Genomic DNA, 21536 nt, shown 5'->3' on the forward strand with positions numbered 1-21536 from the left:
TCTCTTGATTTTAATTCAATTAACTTAAAATAATTTTAATAATTCCTTTCAAAATATTATGTTGATATTTTAAAATATATTTTATATTTCTAAAAAGATTAGTTTTGAAAAAGAAAAAAATGCCAATATTTCATTGGTGGCGAGATTATCATTTTCCCGCCAAACATCACTTCCGTTTGTAAGAAAGAAATCTTCTCGTGTGAACTCTATTGATTTCTCTTTCTATTCAACATCCCGGGCTCCTTGTTGCCCCCCAACACGGTAAGAAATATATCAAACTTCTTTGTCTAGGTCGATAAATTTGAATTAGAATTATACAAAATATATGAGGTCAAAGGTTACCGAAAACAACGATACCAAATAATCATAGGAACGGCGGTTTCGGTTTATAAATATTGTGGTAATCCTTCTGTAGGCAGTTCTTTGTGATGTTTTGTTAGAATGGAGATTTCGTTACAAATGATTTCCGCACACACACACACACACCAAAGAGAGGCATATATATGTACACTTATAATATACACATGTATTGGCACGTGTGTATATGTGTATGTACGTGTTGTGATTATTTATTTATGTTTGTAAGAAAAGGGTAGTATATAACATGTCATAGCACATGACAAGTGGGATCATGCTAGTTGCCTTACTACGGATGGGTTTTTGTTTTTTTTCACTTCTGTTTACCAATTTTAAAATGCACAAGCCTTAAAATCTTCTTTACAGCGTCTGTTTCCCTATTGCGAAAACCATCGCCTACCTATCTTTATAGTTAATGACAGGACTGTTAAGGTAGTCCGATACCAGAAATTTATCGATATTCTTGCTCACACCAATAATTTCGTTGGAATGGCTGTGCAGTGGATAGAAACTGTCGATAATTGCAATTCGTTATTAGATTAGATAGGAATCGTCTCACAGAAGCAAATACTTCAATACGAAAAAAAAAAATGAATAAATAAAATAGCAAACGAAATCAGATTACAATACAAGTATTATTTAAGTGTTTTAACACATTTAAAAATATTTGGTAAAAAGTGTTGTTTAGTATAGAGTGAAATATTATTGCTTTGAGTTCTAAGACAGAGATTTGCTGGCTATCTTTAGCAGGCAAGATATCCACATCAAACTGCATGTTGTCTTAATCTTAGTACCATAAGAAGACTCCTTAACTTTTTAAATGGAATGTTTCATATGTGCTAGACATTAATTTATTAAAATATTCACTGATTAAACGGATTTAGTCGTTGCATTGTATCGCTCAGAAGATTATAGTAGATTATGGTGCCTCTATTATAAACTAAAGCATGCAAGACGCAGAGTTTATAATCTAACGCTACTCGCTGCTTCGTATGAGTAATATAAGAGTCATAGAATTTTCATTACTTTGTACTGTTAACCGATTCTATGGCGCCCTATTTATTGATAGGCTTGTCTTCAACTGAAATTAGTACCCATTTCTGTGTGTTTTATTGTTTTACTAACGATTTGAAATTTACTGAAGGCGAAATGATTGTCACTACTATAACTGTTACACCAGTTACAAACACATTCATTAATACCCTTACTTTGGATAGTCTTCTGTACACACACACAAAAAAAACAAAAACCCCGACTTCTACACCTACTTCCAATATTTTCTCTCTCCCCCTCTTTCTTTAATGTGTTTTGTGTTCGTGTGACTGTTTCTCAGCGCTGCCTCTCTTTATCCAGCTGCCCCGTTTATTATAATAGAAATATATAATCTATTGCCGTGGTTGATATGACACAACATTAAAAAGTAAAAGAATGGGGGTGCAGCTGTTTGGAGGAGAGTGTCTTCGTAAATATTACATTTTACTTACGAAACACTTGGGTATTTTAGTTTGTGCTTAAGTTTATAGTGGTACACGGTGTATTCTGTTATGGTCCTAGCTTTTGATTTCATACATAGCTGGGGCTTTAGAGTAGCTTGAAACAGACCGTTGTTATTGTACTAATTGTACAAGAAGGTTAACATTTTAGAGTTTGTTGGCAAAATGCAGTGAACGTCGTTTACATAAAAATAGTCAGGTAACGATGGATACTATTTATGATAATCAGCAGAATATATAAGGTGTAGCTTAGACAATAGAAGAGTGTTATCTAGCTAAAGCTAAGCATGATTTATAAATGTAAAAATAATGACTCATAAGGTAGATGGTGTTTAGCCTCTTATTGAGCAGATGAAATTAATCTCCTCTATGAAAAGACACCAATCAGTCCTGGACAGATTTGTTAAAGTTGACCTTTTAAAAGAAAACTTCACAGCTTGTTTAACTGATCCTTAGGGCAAAACGTAGCACTGTCAAAGTTAGCTGATCCACATTTGATATATCTGGAATTAGAATCCAGTAGACTGGATCCAACCAGGTTAATGAATTCCTCATGTTTTAAATAGGTATGATTTATATCCCTCTGTATTTGTTTACATGTGTGTATGCCCCTCACAATCTCTCTCTCTCTCATTCACCATGTATTCACCTCTTTGGCAAGACACCTATTCCTCTGTCATACTTTAGGGGGTGTTATGAGTACTTGGTGATTTCACTATTGTCAGCACTGAAAAAAGCACCCATGGGCCCTCTGAAGTGCTTGGCATTCAGCTGTTGAAACCATGCCAAAGCAGATACTGGAGCTTATTGCATCCCTGTAGCATCTTGGTTTCTCCCAGACCATCCAATCTATGCCAGCATGGTAAAAGTATTAAATGATGATAATGATATACATAACATAGATAAGTGGTTAACAAGTTTAATCTACAATTATGAGGTCTTGGTTCAATCCCATTGCATGGCACCTTGAACAAATATCTTTTACTATAGGTTTGGGTCAACCCAATCTTTGAATGACATTGGAGGGAAACTGTCTAAGCCCATCAGATAAATAGCATCTGTAACTCAAACGTCCAGCCTTTTCACATAGTTATGCTGATTCTACATGGGAATTATGTTAAGAGCACCTGTCCCCCTGGAATACTCAACCATTTGCATGTTAATTCAATGGGTAGACTGTTCCAGGTAATTAAATGACAAACCAACAAAGGATCCACTGTCATAATTATTGTCTTGTACTACTGAGTAAAATGAAAGCTTATTGAATACAGTCTCCTACCAGCTTTGTGTGATTTCAAAACTGATGGTAGATTCCTCAACCATCTGTTTAGCTTATGAAGTAGCATGGTAACTTTCAACAATGTCTTCAGTAATATATGATCAGTATCCCAGCATATGAACCTCAAAATCATTATCTCTGTAACAGATGTGATGGATTAACTCGGTTTAAAACTGGTTTTGTCACAACAATAGATGACATCATCCTCATCAATATCATTGCTTTAATGTTCACTTTTCTATGCTTTATGGGTTTGATGGTGTTTGTTGAGACAGACTTTCTATGGTTGGGTGCCCTTCCTGTCACCAACCCTCACCTGTTTCCAAGTAAGGTAATATTTTCTGTTATCACAGAGTATTGGAAATGAATGACACTGCTTGTATAATATCGCTCATTTACAACTATCAATATCAAGACAAAATGTGTGAAACACACACATTCATATATACACACACACAAACACACAGGCACAAGTAATATACACAGCTAGCCTCTTTGTTTCCATCTAAGAAATCCACTTATGAGGTTTTTGGTTGGTCCAGGTCTATAAAACACTTGTCCAAGGCGCCAGGCAGTGGGACTGAACCCAAGACCATGTGGTTGTGAAACATTTTTTTGAACCATGCAGCCACACCTGCACTTTTATATGATAGTTTGTGTGTTATATGCACTAAACAAATATAACTGCTTAAGTTGTACATTATTTGATAATAATCATTTCCCTTTATTTTACACATTGCTGATGTCATCATCCCATATGTTGCCATCACTTGCAAGCATTCATGTCAACTTCTGGCACCTACGTGTGTCTTAAACTGATCAACAGGTCTCTTGTGTACAAGTTCCTTCACTGTTTACATTCATTACTTAAAACCCTTTTAATACCAACCTGTCAAAGACCACTTCTGGTTCCAGGAAAGAAAACTCTTATTTTTAAAATCTTCCTGTTTTAAGTAATAGCTCTGTTTTCTTAAAGCAATATTCCAAAATACTAACCTTATAACCAACATGTTTGTCACTTTGTGATATTCCTACTAATAGCTGATTATTTTCAAATTCAATTGTAAAGTGTCATCAGTGATTGTGTTAGAAATAAGGACATGAAAGAATCTAATGTCTACAATTTATTCTACTTGTTCCTGTTGACATCTATGGCTGTTTCTGTTGACATTCAACTTGTTCCCATTGACATCTATGGCAATTTGACAAAAAGTTTGCTTTGTATCTATGAAGTTCCAGGTTGAAAAATCTTACTGCTTGGTCTCTTGGCCAAGTAGGTTTTTTTTTTTTTTACTGTAGTCTCAGATCATCTGGCATCTTATGTGGGAAATTTGATGTCTAAGAAATTGTGCATATGTCAATTATATTTGTCTGTATGTATTAGTGTTCAGTGATGCAAACAAATTTGAATAGATATACCTTGTAGTATTAAGTATTGCCTCCCCTTCATCTGGTTGACTCAACTTTTGTCCTCTTCAAAAGTTGATAAATAAAACATCAACATACTGAAGTTGACATAGTCTTCTAAAAAACCTCAAAGGTGTTACCAGTATGGTTACATTGCATTAATTGAAATCTGTAAAAGAAAGATTTTTTTAAAACAGGTTAACTATTAAATATTTCCAATTATCCAAAACTAGTCTTCAGCTTTTTGTTGATCACAATGTGGTTCACTTATTGTATGCATTATATGCACTTACTGTGCACACACGGGTTGTAATACTTGCACATAAAATTAAGTCCCAACATGTATCTTTCTTGTGTGTTATACTTTGCCATTTTCTCAGTGTCCCTATTGTCAATTAGTTAATCAGTTAATCCCTAGCTTCATTTATTAGGTCTAGTAATATTTATACATTTAATTTATTTTCAAAATCCTTCATACACTTATTACTTTCGTCACTGAGGCTATTTCTCTAATTCTCATATATCGTTTCATGCAGGACTGCCAAGTATATAACATTTTTATACAAACACTTCATTTATGGAGTAGATTTGTTATTACTTTTGAAAGTGGTAGATTGGCAAAATCAGAAAGCATCAGGAAAATGCTGTAGGTTATTTGTTCTGGCTCTTTGCATTCTGTGTTCAGATCTTACCAAGGTCAGCTTTGCCTTTAATTCTTTCAGGGTCAGTAAAATAAAGTTACAGTTAAGTACTGGGCCAGTCATCATTTAATGTCTCCTTTTCCTTGATGGCATGAGTGGGACAGTCCAACAGGAACCAACCAGCCAGATGACTGTGCTCAGTTTCAATGCCTGCCCTTCCTAATGCTAACCACTTTACAATGTACTGGGCGCTTTTTCCGTAGCACTGGCACTGTCACCAAGTACTCATCTCAACTAAATGAAATATAGTTCTGAAGGAGGCAAAAACATGAAAGAAGGCGGGAACATATTTTTACTTTTTTCAATATCATACCCCGATGTTATCAGTTAATCTCTTCCCACTAAATTGCGGGTCTTGTATCAAAATTAGCAGATGGTTGTGGAATATTTAATAAATGTAGTCACACAATAGTTCAAATTTTCTAGCCAATGTATTGGTACTCCTCAACAAGGTGCTTATTTCACTCACTATGAACCTCTTTGTGCTTAATAGTACAGCAGTAAAAATATAATATTGTTCCAAAAATAAAAACTATTATTGTCAGCTTTCTTCATTATTCCTATCTAGTAGGAGTATTAAGTTTTGTTATCTATGCCCTCTACATTATTTAGGTTTTGGTGTACTCCGGTCAGTTGGTTTACCGTGACCCTTTATAAATTTCTATTGCATAATGTAATTTGTACCTACCTTGTAGGTATATATAGATGTATATGGTTGGCATATTTGTAGACAACTCAGTTGCAATGTATAAATATTAAAAATAGTATCTTTGCAAGATGTACTTTTGATCTATGAACCTCTGGGTTATGGGCCCAGCATGCTTTCACTGTGCCACTCTGCTCAGCGGATACTTTAGCAAATATACGATGTATTACTTTTATTGTCTGTTCTGAGTTACATTACTTCTATGGCATCATTCATCATATGATGTTTTTATTTCTATACTTGGATTCTGTCAAATGTATGAAATATAGTAATTACATAATACCTGTAGAAGCACTGGAATGTTAATTTAATTACAGAAAGGTGACATTACATTCTGTTGATATTCCAAGAGTTAGGCATTTCACAAACTACATGCATAGATCTATGCATTGCAAATTTTTTCTTGGTGTCCCTTCATTTGCCATTTTCAGGTCAACCAGAAGTAAACTACCTCCATAAATGTTCCCCCAGCACTTGCTTAGCAAGTGGGCTGTTCTTTTATTAAACTACTCTATTATATTGTCATTTCAGCTCCTAGGAATCTGTAGCCTTATTTCTCTATCTTGAGTCCTATACAGAATGCTAATATGCAGTTTGTTTGCAGGTAAACAATTGATGCCCTAGTGTACAATGGCAGAGCGACCTGAAGATCTAAATTTGCCAAATGCTGTTATTACAAGAATTATCAAGGAAGCCGTGAGTTATTCATTACTTAACATTTTCATGTGATGCTTATTTCATTTTATACAATTATATTTTATTCCTTCTCCAATCAGCCAGTGTCACAATAATAATATTAAAAAATAGGATTTGAATTTTGAGTCAGGCATTGTGAAGTAATTTTTCATTAATACTTAATGAAATGGATGTGACTGTGTGGTAAAAAGCTTGCTTCCCAACAACAAGGTTCCGGGTTCAGTCCCGCAGCATGGCACCTTGTGCAAGTGTCTTCTAATGTAGCTTTGGGCTGACCAAAGCCTTGTGAGTGGATTTGGTAGATGGAAACTGAAAGAAGCCTGTCGTGTATGTATATATATCATCATCGTTTAATGTCCATTTTCCATGCTGGCATGTGTTGGATGGTTTGACTGATGTCTGGAAAGCCAGCGACTGCACCAGGCTCCAATCTGATCTGGCAATGTTTCTACAGCTGGATGCCCTTCCTAATGCCAACCACTCCAAGAATGTGGTTGGTGTTTTTTATGTGCCACTGGCACAGGAGCCAGTCAGGTGACCCTGGCATCACGTTTGGATAGTGCTTTTTACATACCACCAGCACAAGAGCCAGTCAGAGGGCACTAGCATCGACCACATTCGGGTGCTGCTTTTTACATACCACCAGCACAAGAGCCAGTCAGGGGGCACTGGCATTGACCACTTTTGGATGGTACAATTTACGTGCCACCAGCACAGGATTTTACTTGACTCAACAGGTCTTCGGAAGCGTATCATATCATCCATCGCATCAAGGGTACTTTTAAATGGGCCAGACGTGCAAAACTAGCATTGGCCATGGCTGCAATCTCATTTTAGTTGCTGGGTCTTCTCAATCATAGCATATCTCCAAAGGTCTCGGTCTGCTGTCATGGGCTTTGTAAGGCCCAACATTCGAAGGTCATGCTTCACCACCTTGTCTGATGTTTTCCTAAATCTACCTCTTCCACAGTTAGGGTGTGGCACTTCCTCACACAGCTGTCCTCATCCATATGTAACACATGACCATACCAGTGTTGGTGTGTTAACATCCCTGTAACATAGCAATTCAGTAAAAGACCACTAGAATAAGTACTTGGCTTTAAAAAAAAAGGTCCATTTGTTTGATGAAAACCTTTTGAGGCAGGGCTCCAACATGACCGCATTCAAATGACTTAAGCAAAAGAATAAAAGAATACCAAAGTTTACAGAAATACATACATTTCAATTAAAATCGTTTTTTTTTTAATGTATAAATACTATTTCTTGGTGCTAAAATGACTATCTCTTGGTAGCTGGTGCCATCTGAAACATTTCAATTTGCCTCTTGATCAGGCAATAAAATTCACTACATCTGTTTGTGTTTCTGGTCTCACTCCTAGCTGTCGGTCAATGCTGGATCCTGTTGACGTGGTCTGCTCGCTACCAACACTCTTAGCTTCTCTGGACAATGATATGTTATAGCTTAGTATTAAGAATCTTTTTTTTTTTTTTATTTTTTGTTTCACTCATTAGACCGTGACCATATTGGGACACTGCCTTGAAGTGTTTAGTCAAATAAATTGGCCCCAATACTTATTTTATTGGTCTCTTTTTGCCAAACTGCTACGTTACAGTAGTGTAAACAAAACAACAACAGCTGTCAAGCAGTGGTGGGCAGAGGACAAACACAAAGTGCATATACACTCAGCAGGCTTCCATACAGTTTCAGTCTACCAAATTTATTCACAAGGCATTTGGTATTGCCTGTGACTATAGTAGACACTTGCCCTTGGTGCCATGTAGTAGGACTGAACCAGGAACTGCTTGCAAAGTGAATTTCTTAACCACCCAACCACAAAATTTTTGAGGAAATCTGTAAAGAACTTAAATTATTTTCGCCATTTACTGCTTGGGTGGATCTGGTTTATTTATTGGAGCAATTGATTTTGACAGCATGGTATATCGTTCCTACTGCTAGCCACTTAGAACTGATGAAGGATCTTCTCTGCAGCTTATTGGTCTTCTAGAAATAGTAACCAGAGCTGTCTCTAGACATTCACTACTACCTTTTAAAAGGAAGGTCATATTGGATAATGTAGTATGAACTATACTATATCTGGAAATAAAGATGAGATGGTCGTGGTTGGAGTGCTTTCAGTCAGATCTAATCAATGAGTAATCAACTTCATGGGAGTGAGTAGGTCTTGATGCCCGTGGCTGTAGAAGGGAATGCTGCCTGTGACAGATTAGCACAATCAATCGAGAGTTATGTACCCTTCTTCACAATCACACTGCAGGAGTTCTTTTACTCTATTCAGTCACGTGACTGTGGCCATGCTGGAGCACTGCCGTTAGTCGAGCAAATTGACCCCCAGAACTTATTCTTTTTAAACCTAGTACTTATTCTATCGGTTTCTTTTGCCGAACCGCCAAGTTATGGGGACGTAAACACCAGCATCAGTTGTCAAGCAATGTTGTGGTGACAAACACACACATACATATGTACGACGGGCTTATTTCCGTCTACCAAATCCACTCACAAGGCTTTGGTTGGCCTGAGGCTATAGTAGAAGACAACTTGCCCAAGGTGCCACACAGTGGGACTGAACCCGGAACCATGTGGTTGGTAAGCAAGCTACTTACCACACAGCATCTCCTACGCTGTTAATTTTTTTTCATTCATCATTAAATGTCTGCCTTCCACACTGGCATGGGTTGGACTATATACTCCAAAATCTGATCTTGCGACCATTTGGTCCACAAGTCCAGTTGTTTACTCTCGAAGTTATTGCATTTCGTTGAGACAGCTGTAGCCATGTAGTTAGGAAGTTTACATGATTCAGGTTTCATTTCTATTGCACTCCACATTTTGAGTGAAAACTGGGTTGTCAGAAATGATGTAGAAACTTCCAAACTGAAACTATACTATCACCTGGATTTAACATTTAAAAAATATATATAAGCATCAAGATTTTCCTGTATTTTTGTTCTAGTTACTAATGAAACCAAAATAACAGTAGTGAAGTGTTTATTCTCTTTTACTCTTTTACTTGTTTCAGTCATTTGACTGCGGCCATGCTGGAGCACCGCCTTTAGTCGAGCAATTCGACCCCGGGACTTATTCTTTGAAACCCCAGTACTTATTCTATTGGTCATTTTTTGCCGAACCGCTAAGTGACGGGGACGTAAACACAGACACACAAACATACACGCACACACATACATATATACGATGGGCTTCTTTCAGTTTCTGTCTACCAAATCCACTCACAAGGCATTGGTCGGCCCGGGGCTATAGCAGAAGACACTTGCCCAAGATGCCACGCAGTGGGACTGAACCCGGAACCATGTGGTTGGTTAGCAAGCTACTTACCACACAGCCACTCCTGCGCCTATTCTGTTTATACAACACAATTTTTGTCTAGCTGCTGTGGTTGGTTGTGCTCAAAACATGGCATACTATCACATCATCATCATCGTTTTACGTCCGCTTTCCATACTGGCATGGGTTGGACGGTTTGACTGAGGACTGGTGAGCCAGAAGCTGCACCAGGCTTAGTCTGATCTGGCAAAGTTTCTACAGCTTAATGCCCTTCCTAATGCCAACCACTCTGAGAGTGTAGTGGGTGCTTTTACATGCCATTAGCATGAGGGCCAGTCAGGCGGTACTGGCAACAACCACACTCAAAAGCTGTTTTTACGTGCTACCTGCACAGGAGCCAGTCCGGTGGCACTGGCGATGACCACATTGAAATGTTTTTCACGTGCCAGTAAAGTGATGCTGACAACAATCATGCTCGAATGGTGCTTTTCACATGTCACTGGCACAGGAACCAAACCACGGTCCTGTCAACAGTCAGGTTCAGATATGTTTTTAACATTCCACTCGCATGAGTGCCAATCAGGCGGTACTGTCAGTGATTTTGATTTGTTTACACTTGCCTCAGTAGGTCTTCGCAAGCAAAGTCCATTGTCCAATGAATGAGGAGTACTCATAAGTGGTCTGGTTACACCCTACATCAGGCAGTACTATCATCGACCAGCAATTTTGATTTGATTTCACTTGTCTCAATGTCGTCACAAGCAAGGTTTATTGTCCATGGTTATACAAAATATTAACAGAGTGTAGCAATATTACTCATTGGTTTGCCACATTTGAAATGCAGGCTAACATTACATGTTGGTTGCACAAAATCCTAGTAACAGGATGCAGGAATGTTACTCTTTGATTTTGCTGTGGTTTGTCATTATTGAAACGCTGTTCTTTGGCTACCTTTCGTGGAGTCCACTCTGCCAGCATTTAGACTGTTGATCTGGTCTGAAGTTCCTAAGTTGATTCTCTCACACACCTGCTTTTTTAATGTAGTGACCCATTCTACCACCAGTCTTGGAAGTATTTAATCAGGGCTGTGCCTACCTTGAATAAAATAGATTAAAAGCAACATTTTCCTCACATGGCAAAATATGCACCTAATTCAATAAAATTATGATTGTTAGTCTGATTACTATGCATAAAATGCAAACTATTTTATTATTTTGTAGATTAGGTAGGCATAATTCACCCCTGCTTTTCAATCTCAGTATTTAAACTATACATAGTACTGCTGTGGTACACATACTGCATACACTTCTACAACACTATTTTCATTACATGCTATAAAGGCAGAGGTAGGTCTGCCTTCAACTTAGTCGTGAACCGTGTTTCACTCTTTTTTTTTTTTGTGTTTTACTACATGAAGGTCACCAACTGCCTACTCGGAGTAATTACTGATGGCACGTGCCTGTATTTAATCCTCTATGCCGTGGAAATGGTAAATTTAGATCATAGTCCTTTAACATGTAAACCGTAAACTGGTCATAGCAAAAATTAGCAGTCATATTGAAATATCAAAGCTATGTGATCAACCATGATTAATTTAACCCTTTAGTGTTCGCATTATTCTGCCAAAATTAATGCTTTTTTATCCACATTGTTTTGAACTAATCAGGCATTATCTTGTAGCTATGAGGTAGCTGTTAATTTTTAAAAGGACATTGTAGGGTCGGTGTGAGAGGCCAGATCTGGCCAGTTTGAACATAAAACAGGCTGAATACTTTTGGCCGGATATGACTGGTTTAAATGCTAAAGGGTTAAAACAATCTAAATAGATAAACATATTTGATAGTAATCTCAATGCTGAAAGACTAACATTTGTTGGAGGTAATTTCATCTCTTTATTCCACTATATTCTTTTTTCAGATACCTGATGGTGTAAATGTATCAAAAGAGGCTCGATTAGCCATTTCCAAAGCAGCCAGTGTTTTTGTTCTCTATGCTACATCTTGGTAAGCATTGTATCAGATGTTTGTCTTATTTGTTATTTATTTTCCCATTTCCAGCCCACTGCCTTATGAACCTGAAACTCTTTCTTTACTGTTTCAGTTCCAATAATTTTGCATTAAGGTCAAAGAGGAAAACCATCAATGCTCAGGATGTGTTGTCAGCCATGCAGGACATGGAGTTTGATCAGTTTTTAGACCCTTTGAAGTTATGTCTAGATTGTAAGTAAAACATTGTTCTGTTTGTATTACTAGCAAGCTCACTTGCTATACTGCACTGGGGAAAACATCAAATTTTTTTTGCTTCTTTCAATAGGTTGCATAAAGACAACTAACAATAACTAATCGGTGAACTTTAAAAATCCTCTCAAACATATTATATGAAACTTTATTTTGCTTCATAGTTATTTTTAAAACTTGCAAATCTTATGTTATAAAAGACATGTGGAAAGGGAAGAGAAAAAATTGTTGTTGAGAAAGAAATACAGTGAGTGAGAGAGAGAGAGAGAATGTGTGTGTGAAAGATAGCTAGATAGTGTTGTCACCATAATAAGTTTTGATTAAAATGCTGGAATTTTAAGTGCGAGTCTATCAACACAATGCAACACAGACTTTGAAAAATGACTTTCACTGTATAATAGTCCATTGGCTGTACTGCACAGATTTTAGAAAAAGTCTTTCTCTTTGGACAGTTTATGAAGGTACACACATGATTTTTACTGATACTGGTAGTGATGGATAATGACCTAGTTTAATCATAAAATATATATTCATACAACTGACCACCCCTCTCTAAAACTACTGGCTTTATGCCAAAATTTGAAACCATTATTATTACTATCATCTTAATACAATTTATTGTGATATTATCGAGTCTGTAAGAGGGACACCTGCTCCAACACATCATGAATGTGCATGTAGGTAGGTAGATATAAATTGTATTATGTAATAGAGATTTATACAGGGTCAAGTGGTCACCAACTGATTAGGGTTCACTAAAATCCATGTAGTGTAATGGACAGAGACATCAACAGGACTTTTCATTTAGTATGTTAGGATATATTAAAAAGGAATTCCATTCAGTATATGTTTACTAAACTTCACTTACAAGGCATTGGTCAGCCTAAGATGGAGGATCTTTTGTCTTGTGAATTACTTGGTGACCTCACTGGTGTTGGTGCCACATAGAAGGCTTATGTATGGCACCTTGCATATCTTGTTCTGTAACCCCAGATTGACCAATCACTAGTGAATGAAATTTGGTTGGCAAAACCTGCATGGAACCCCATGTGTGATTTGTGTGTTTTCACACTTCTCCACTTTAATTCCATTTTGCAGCAATAATGTTTGTAACTCTCATGAATTAAATAAAACCTTTAACAACAGCCTGACATGCAAGTATGTGATGTGAAATATCTTACTTGAAAACAAGTTGGCATCAAGAGAGACATCTGATTGTAGAATTCTGCTTCAAGAAGTCTTGTCTAACTTGTAACCAGTATGGAAAAAGTGGACATAGGCATAAAACTGAAGATGATGAACTTTATCTTTCGAGATGTAAAAATTTATCTTCTGGTGTTTACATTTACACTGTATTTTAATCTGTTTGAACTTTGGTCATGTACGTGTATCCAAGCTAGTCTCAAACCTGGAGCCTTTTTTGTAATAACATCTGTTGTACTTTCCAATTCAGGTAGCCATGTAATTTCCTCTATTGCAAGAGACATTTCTAACCTTTATCATTGGCATCTAATGTTCATTTTCCATGCTGCCATGGGTTGGACAGTTTGAGAGGAGTTGACTAGCTGAAGTGCTGTTCAGGCTCCATGTCTGTTTTGACATGGTTTCTATGGTTGAATGCCCTTCCTATTATGCTTTAATCAGTCATCAGTTGGCACAAAGCCAGCTCCCTCAATACTACTTGCCCATACACTCAGATGGCGGATCTTTTGTCTTGTGAGTTACTTGGTGACCTCACTGGTGTTGGTGCCACATAGCTAAGTAACAACACCAAAGCAGGTGGTGGAGCGTGGCACAATTCTCTAGCTCTCTACCTCCTCTTGAACTGTCCAACCCTTGCCAGCATGGAAAACGGATGTTAAATAGTGATGATGTTCTAATAACACGTGCATCCACCCAAGGACATGCATTTTGATGGAGAGTAACATCAATTACATAATGATCCTTGTAATTGAAAATTTTTGCCAACCATGGAAAGTTGCACAATAAAGTTAACTGTGGCAAGATGCAATCTCAGGACATAAAAGTGATGTGACTAAATACCACAAGGTATTTATCTCATACTCTGCTGATTGCCAAATATTGATGAAAATTAACTGCTTTAGCAAAGAGGAGTAACCACTTGGTTTTAACAACAGCATACAATTTGATGTAATTATTATTTTGAAAGTACATGTTTAATTTAGTCGTATATAGGTGCAGGCTTGGCTGTGTGGTTCAGGTTCATTCCCTCTGTGCAACACCTTGGGCAAGTTTCTTCTATTATTGCCCCTGGCCAACCATTGTTTTGCAAGTGAATTTGAATTTAGTTGACAGAAACTATGCAGAAGCCCATCATTCTTCATCATACGTCCGCTTTCCATGTTGGCATGGGTTGGACGTTTTGATTGAGGGCTGGTGAGCCAGAAGGCTGCACCAGTCTCCAATCTGATCTGGCAAAGTTTCTATAGCTGGATGCCCTTCCTAACCCCAACCACTCCGAGGGTGTAGTGGGTGCTTTTACGTGCCACTAGCACGAGGGGCAGCCAAGTAGTACTGGCATCAACCACGCTCAAATGGTGCCTTTTATGTGCCACCTGCGCAGGAGCCCTGGTAACAATCACACTTGAATGGTGCTTTTAATGTTCAACTGGCACAGGTGACAATCAGGCGGTATTGTCATTGGCCCCAACAGTGATTTCACTTGCCTCAACGAGTCTTTGCAAGCATAGTTTATTGTCCAATGATTGAAGAGTACTCTTAAATGAGCAGGTTATACAGCATTGGCATAGGCCATGGTTATAGTCTCACATGGATTGCTGGGTCTTCTCAAGCACAGCATATCTCCAAAGGTCTCGGTCACTTGTCATTGCCTTGGTGAGGCCCAATGTTTGATGGTCGTGCTTCACCACCTCATCCCAGGTCTTCCTGGGTCTACCTCTTCCACAGGTTCCCTCAGCTGCTAGGGTGTGACATTTTTTCACACAGCTGTCTTCATCCATTCGCAACACATGACCATACCAGCGCAGTTGTCTCTCTTACACACCACATCTGACGCTTCTTAAGTCCAACTTTTCTCTCAGGGCACTTACACTCTGTCGTATATGCACACTGACATTACACATCATAATGGAAGAAGTTTAGGCTCATGTTTTTTCATAAATGCAGCCAAGTCTGTGATGTCATAATTTGTCTCTCGACGTTAAATCACTAATTAGATGGTTTGTTTTTGGCAGTTCAGGACCAGACTCTTCCAAATAAAACCTTATTTAAATTTAAAACCAAATGATAAAACAATTTAATTTATTAAAAGATTTCATCTACACTTTTCCTCACTGACCTTCTCTTCTGATTTCTGTATTATTTTGCCTGTGTAACTCTTGTTGGTAGTATCTAGTAAATCTGTACCATCAACCACCCTTCTGTTCACACTCTCTTCTACTCACCTCAAACATGTTATCTTGAGTACATGTACACATCATAAAATGTGGCAAGGACCTTGCCTTACTTGTTATAAGACAAACTCACAAGTGCTGTTGCTGCGATAAAATGCACTCAATATGCTATGTAAAGTTCTTGCTGATTGAGCAGAGTAAATGACCTTTTAGCACCTTTTAGTTTTTATCAAAAGCATGGCACCCTTTCTGGTGCTGGTGCCACAATAATTCAGAAGAAGGGCATCCATCCAGCTGTAGAAACCAAGCCAAAAGTATTACAGGTCATTTGTGGATCCATCTAGGAAAGCAGTAACTCTGAATAAATACTGACTTGGACCCTAGCGAACTGTCTAACCCATGCTAGCATGGAAAATTGACCTAAAGTGATGGTGATTATCCTTCTACATTATTCTCAGGCTCAGCAGACCTGGAATTTGAGGTATGATTACTAAAATCTTGTTGCACCTTAATCATGTGATAACTCATGCAAGGAAAATACCTGCTGCTTGCTGATCACAAAATGAGATTGTACACCTCCTTATAAAACTGCATTTTATTGGTTTATATATTTAGTTGCCAAGCAAATTTCTTATATTATTAAGAATTGTGTTACAATTTGTTAATGATAATGAGTATATTATGTTATTTACATAAAGTAGCAAGCTGGCAGAATTGTTAGCACATCAGGCAAAATGCTTAGCAATATTTCATCTGTTGCTACGTTCTGGATTGAAATTCTGCCATGGTCAACTTTGCCTTTCATCCTTTCGGGGTCAATAAATGAAGTACCAGTTACATACTAGAGTCGATGTAATCAACTGCTCCTCCTCCCCCAAAATTTCGAGCCTTGTGCCTTGAGTAGAAAAGAATAAATTGTGTATCAATGTGATTGATTTATCCCTTTCCACCAATTTTCAGGCCTTGTGTCTATAGTAGAAAGGGTTATGTCATTTACATGATCTCTCCCACACACACACTTCTGGAAATGTTGTATTATGTGACTTAACAATGTTCAGTTCTGAAGACAAATTTGAATGTTTTCCTTTCAGGATAGTGAAAATTCTGAGAGAAAATATTTATTTGACTACAGACAAGACAGACAGAGCTATTTTTGATGCTTGTAGTAGTAAAATTCAAGAGAGAAGCATTTGTGTAAATGAACGGACCATAAATATCACCGAGTTTTCAAGACAACAAAAAAATTAGATGACAGAAAAAGACTTCTTAAATATACTTTGCCCTTTTGTGTGTCACTTGACGAAAATATGCATTTGGCCAAGTAATAAGGAATAGGGAACTTGTAAAAATTATCCAGAACAGTATAAGCAATATGAGGTACCTTTCCCACCTTCATTAAGATTTTTTTATTTTGTTATTTATTTATATATACTGGTGGTTCTTTTTTCCAAGTAAACATTTTTACAGCAGTTATTTTGTATTTTATTGCTGAAATTTTATAGTAATTGTTAGCATTGAGAAATGATTATCTACAAGTTTTGTAAATTTGCAGATGTTTTAAAAATCTGAAATGGTATATTCTGTTATAAGGGCCTAAGAGATTGGCCGAGGTGAAAATAAGTCCTAAATCTTAAAGGGTTAAATATGTGAGTTTGATAAATTTATTATCAACAAATCTGTCTTTGTGATTGGTAGTTTAACTAAATTGAAACAAGTAACTTAAAACACCTCTTGCTCCTTCATGCTGAGCCTTGGATCACCACCATTCACACGTCCAATTTCCCATGCTTGCATGGGTTAGATGGAGAGACCAGTTATCAAAAATATGTTGATGAATATGAAAAATAATTTATGCCTCAGTTGAATTATTGGATTGCTTGTATTTGCAGCATTCCGCAGAGAACAACAAGGAAAGAAGGAAGCCTCTGAGAAGAGGAGGAAAGCTAAAGAGGAGACTATTGTGATAGATGATGAAGAGGAAGGTGATGAGAATGAGGATGAAGAAGAAGATGGAAGTATGGAGGAAGAAGAACTGGACTCTAAAGATGAAGACTATATTGAAACAGATGATGAGGTAAGATTTATTGTTGGAAAATGACCTTGATTTAGGATTGGATTAGGTATTTGATCTGATGGATATCTATGCCAAGAATCTTTTGCCGCATGTAGGGCATGCATGGAAAGATGCAGCGCTTGAGATAATTGTAGTTCTAGTTTTGCAAGGTGAACAATACTTCTCAAAAGTAGTTTTAGTACCAGAGTGATCCATGCTGCATTAGTTGCTGGTTTTGAACAAAAAACAACTGTAAGTTGTCAGTGACAGTGTTGAGGTCTTTCAGAGATTCTTTTAGGCAGGCCTTGGATGTTTTCCTTTACCCCACCAACTGTGTGCTTTCCTTGATAGTTCATCATAAAGGAGCTGCTTTTGGGATGTTACAGTCTGGCATGTGACTGACCTACCCAGCTCATCTCACCTGGGAATTCTGCCAAAATGTGTACAAGCTTGGGAGATCAGCTCATTGAGATGCTTGTGTTGTGGATCCTCTCTTGCCAACAGATTTACCAGATGCTGTGAAGCCAGTTTGTGTAGAAAAGGCTCAGATGTTTTACGTGTTTCCTACAGACTATCCAGGGCTCAAAAACATATAAGAGGGTTAAGAGATCTTCAGCATGGTGGCGAGTTGATTCCTCTGTCCTTCCATACATTTTTTTTTTTTGCCTCCTGCAGAAGTCAGTCCTGGATTTGGGAGATCTTACTGTTGACCTCTTCATTGATGTTTACCCAGAGAATTCATAATTGAATTAGCTGAGGTGGTTAGATTTTTCTCTCTCTCACTTGCAAACTACAATGACTCATAAATAGTTGTATAAACCAAAATGCATGGTAATAGTACCACTGCTTTCTTCAGGACTAAGCACAATACTATCGATATTTGTATTAATAAGCTTTTGAACCCAAGTGGATCATTGACTTGGCGGCCTGTTCCTGTTTGTTGACTTGATCAAGACTTAGACTCTTTTTAAAAAAATAACTCAAACAATTAAAAATAAAATAACTGGTAAACTTTTATTATTATTGATAATAGAATTTATTTTCTGAACATTTTAAAGAAGTCAATTACAAAGTTTTTCCTAAGATTATTCTCTTGAATGATTCTTAATATCTGTAGAAATGAAAGACGTCAGGTGGAAAGCCATTTCTGTTAACTGCTACCTGAGAAGAAAACTGACTAAGACAATGTATAGATGTAACGAACCTCCTTTGGAATACATTTTTCCTCAAGTAAATGTTCTTTTTTTTCATAGGAGGCTCTTGGTTGAAAAAACTGCTGATGCTGTGGGAACCATGTTTTTACTACAGAAGAGCCTGTTCTGACTGTAAATTAGCTGAAGGAGTATTGAGGAGAGAAGCTGAGAACTGTGACCGCCTTTAACGAGAACAGTTATTGTATGTGTACATATATTATATATAAGTAGAAGCCATTTGATGGACTTGCTCGCCCTGTTGGTTGCCAAGATTGGCAGAGAGACCTGATCATTCAAAAGATGCTAGTGCACTCACTAGCATGCATCATTTTCATAAGGAACAACTTTTTGAATAAATGAATTAATAAATTAATCATTTTTTTTATTTAGTTTGAGTTATTTAATTACATTTCAACTAACTGTTTGATATATTTGCTGCATTTATTAGAAAAATTTTCTGGAAAGTTGTATTTCAAAATGAATTATCACAGATTATTTGATTTCTCAATATTGTTGTTTTTGAAAGTTATCAAAGCAAGTTCGTAGAAGATATATGTGAAATACAATGTAGTGGATAAAAATGTAAACAAACAGCTGGAAAAAAGGCACATAACACATGCAAAAAAATAAACACCAGTGTACCAATGTTGCATTCTTTCCAATTGTCATACTGCAGCTATTTCAAGTTCTGGCAGCTATTTATAACAATTGGTTTAATAATGTGACCAAAGTCATATTTAAACATGGAAGGAAATTCCAGCCAGGTTCAAACTTTTGGTAGAACGAGTATTTTTCAGATTTTGTATTTGAAATTCTAATATTTAATTTAATTTTTAAAAAAAGTTCCCATTAACTGAATAAGATATAAATACACATAATATATTTTTATATATATAATGGAATTATGGCAAAAGTAATTTGGAAGAAATGTCAAAACATGACAGTTACTAGGATTATGAAGAATATAAGATGGCTAGCAGCAATAACTTTTCAGTAAAGCAGAAGCGAGTGCAATATCAAGAAAGGTTATATTCCCAATTTAGCCATATTTGTACAGTAGCTGAAATGGGGCTGGATATGATATAATGTTTTGGATGATGATTAACAAGAAAATTGGCAGTGATCAGCTCTGTTGCTGTACTTGGATTTTCTGTAAAATGTGTGATCGGCAGAGAGGACAGACCTCTAGATCAACGGCACATTCGGTACAACAACAAACATGGCCGCAGTTGAGGAAAATGATGTTAGTCTGAAAAAGAAAAAAAAAAATATTTTACTCTAAATCACCAACATATATGTAAAAGAAAAAAAGACAGTGATAAAGCAACTTATGAGAAATTTGGAGAAAATTATTCATTATTTTAGCTTTATCAAGCATAAATTTTTAATTTTTTTTTTTTTGTGAATTCTCATGACTGTCGCCATCCAATTCTATTACTATGAATTTGAGTTATAGTGAATCTTTCATGAGCTGATTACACACAATCACGGATGCCACCCTTATGGATGCATTGCAGATACTCTTGACATGGCTTTGTGATCTAAGATTCCTTTACTCAGCATCAATGTAAGAAGCACCATTGGCTCAGCTGAGCTCTTCCACTACCTCTTCACAATCTGCCATGCTGCACTCCCATGACTATGCCATTTCCCTGGCAGGGTGGATGTATGAGTGCTGTGCCTTGCTAGAGGTCTGTCACCCGCAAACCCAGTCAGGCAGTGTACACTTTCCATGTTGGCATGGGTTGGATGGTTTGACTGAGGACTGGCAAGCTAGAAGGCTGTACAAGGCTCCAATCTGATCTGGCAAGGTTTCTACAACTGAATGTCTTTCCTAACGCCAACCACTCCGAGAGTGTAGTGGGTGCTTTTTACATGCCACAAAACTTTTTAAATTGTTTAACAGGCTGCCATGATTCAAGAAGCTTGCGATCGGGGCAAGCAAATATCCAAGTGATCTTTGTCAGCAACCAAAGTTTTAAGGGTTTGATATGATTTATAACTTCTGCATTCTGACAGCTTTTGCCTTTACAGTCAAGACTGCTACATCAATGTGTTCTGTAATGCATAAGTCTAACAAGATATTTGTTAGTGACTTCAACACAGTCAATGAGAGTGCATTCAGTAAACTCTAAAGCATTTATTGACATACAGGCACAGTAGTGGTTAAGAAGTGCAGTTCCCAACCACATGGTTCCAGGTTCAGTTCCACTGTGGGGCACATTGGGCAAGTGTCTTCTACAATAGCCTCTGGCTGACCAAGGCTTTAAGAGTGAATTAGGCAGACAGAAACTGAAAGAAGTTTGTTTCCCACTGCTACTTAACAACTGTTGTTTTGCTTATGTCCCTCTAACTTAACAGTTGGGCCATAGATACAAATGGAATATGTACTAGACTTTAAAAAAAGTACTGGAGTTGATTTGTTTAATTAAACACCTTCAAGACAGTACTACAGCATGGACACAGTCCAATACTTAAAACGAGTATAGGAATTTCCAACAAAGCAATTCATCAACCTACATATTCTGTCAGGATCAGAAGTTTGTTTTCACCTACCAAAGTTATATTTACTGTGTCCACCTTAATCATCTAGCTTACTCTAACACAATTAGCTACCCGTCCACCTTGTCTGTTCCTCTATCCTTATTCTCTCTCTCTCATGCACTTTGTACCTTGAGGGTTTGCTCTCACCATCTCTCTTTCCAGCACAAGAAGCCATAAGACACCTGTTCCTGTCCC

The 21536-nt window shown here is 37.2% G+C and overlaps 2 protein-coding genes across 8 annotated transcripts in view; one reads left to right on the forward strand and one right to left on the reverse strand.

The window, feature by feature from the left end:
* The first annotated feature begins 114 nt into the window (after positions 1 to 114).
* Positions 115 to 19170, forward strand: LOC115214768 (DNA polymerase epsilon subunit 3). 2 transcript variants are annotated; one of them, XM_029783796.2, is made up of 6 exons: positions 115 to 261; positions 6548 to 6639; positions 11858 to 11943; positions 12041 to 12159; positions 17441 to 17625; positions 18858 to 19170. In XM_029783796.2, the coding sequence occupies exons 2-6, from the start codon at positions 6574 to 6576 to the stop codon at positions 18870 to 18872; spliced, it is 471 nt and encodes a 156-aa protein (XP_029639656.1). In that variant the 5' UTR covers positions 115 to 261; positions 6548 to 6573; the 3' UTR covers positions 18873 to 19170. The 2 variants fall into 2 exon arrangements, with proteins under 2 accessions (XP_029639656.1, XP_029639657.1); XM_029783797.2 differs by having other exon boundaries at positions 12062 to 12159.
* Positions 18845 to 21536, reverse strand: part of LOC115214766 (E3 ubiquitin-protein ligase LRSAM1) — a 97368-nt gene continuing 94676 nt past the window's right edge. For all 6 annotated transcript variants that reach the window (XM_029783794.2, XM_036505210.1, XM_036505208.1 and 3 more), the window contains one exon: positions 18845 to 20046. In XM_029783794.2, the coding sequence (XP_029639654.2) occupies positions 19921 to 20046 (126 nt within the window). In that variant the 3' untranslated portion in view covers positions 18845 to 19920. The remainder of the gene's footprint in view (positions 20047 to 21536) is intronic.

This window comes from Octopus sinensis, linkage group LG8 (genome assembly GCF_006345805.1).
Source record: "Octopus sinensis linkage group LG8, ASM634580v1, whole genome shotgun sequence".
NCBI classification, from domain to species: domain Eukaryota; kingdom Metazoa; phylum Mollusca; class Cephalopoda; order Octopoda; family Octopodidae; genus Octopus; species Octopus sinensis.

Excerpts from the sequence above, each read along its gene's own strand:
- LOC115214768 (XM_029783796.2), top strand. The coding sequence starts at position 6,574 with ATGGCAGAGCGACCTGAAGATCTAAATTTGCCAAATGCTGTTATTACA. Across the intron at positions 6,640-11,857 it reads CAAGAATTATCAAGGAAGCC|ATACCTGATGGTGTAAATGT; the intron begins GTGAGTTATTCA and ends TTCTTTTTTCAG. Across the intron at positions 11,944-12,040 it reads GTTCTCTATGCTACATCTTG|TTCCAATAATTTTGCATTAA; the intron begins GTAAGCATTGTA and ends TTACTGTTTCAG.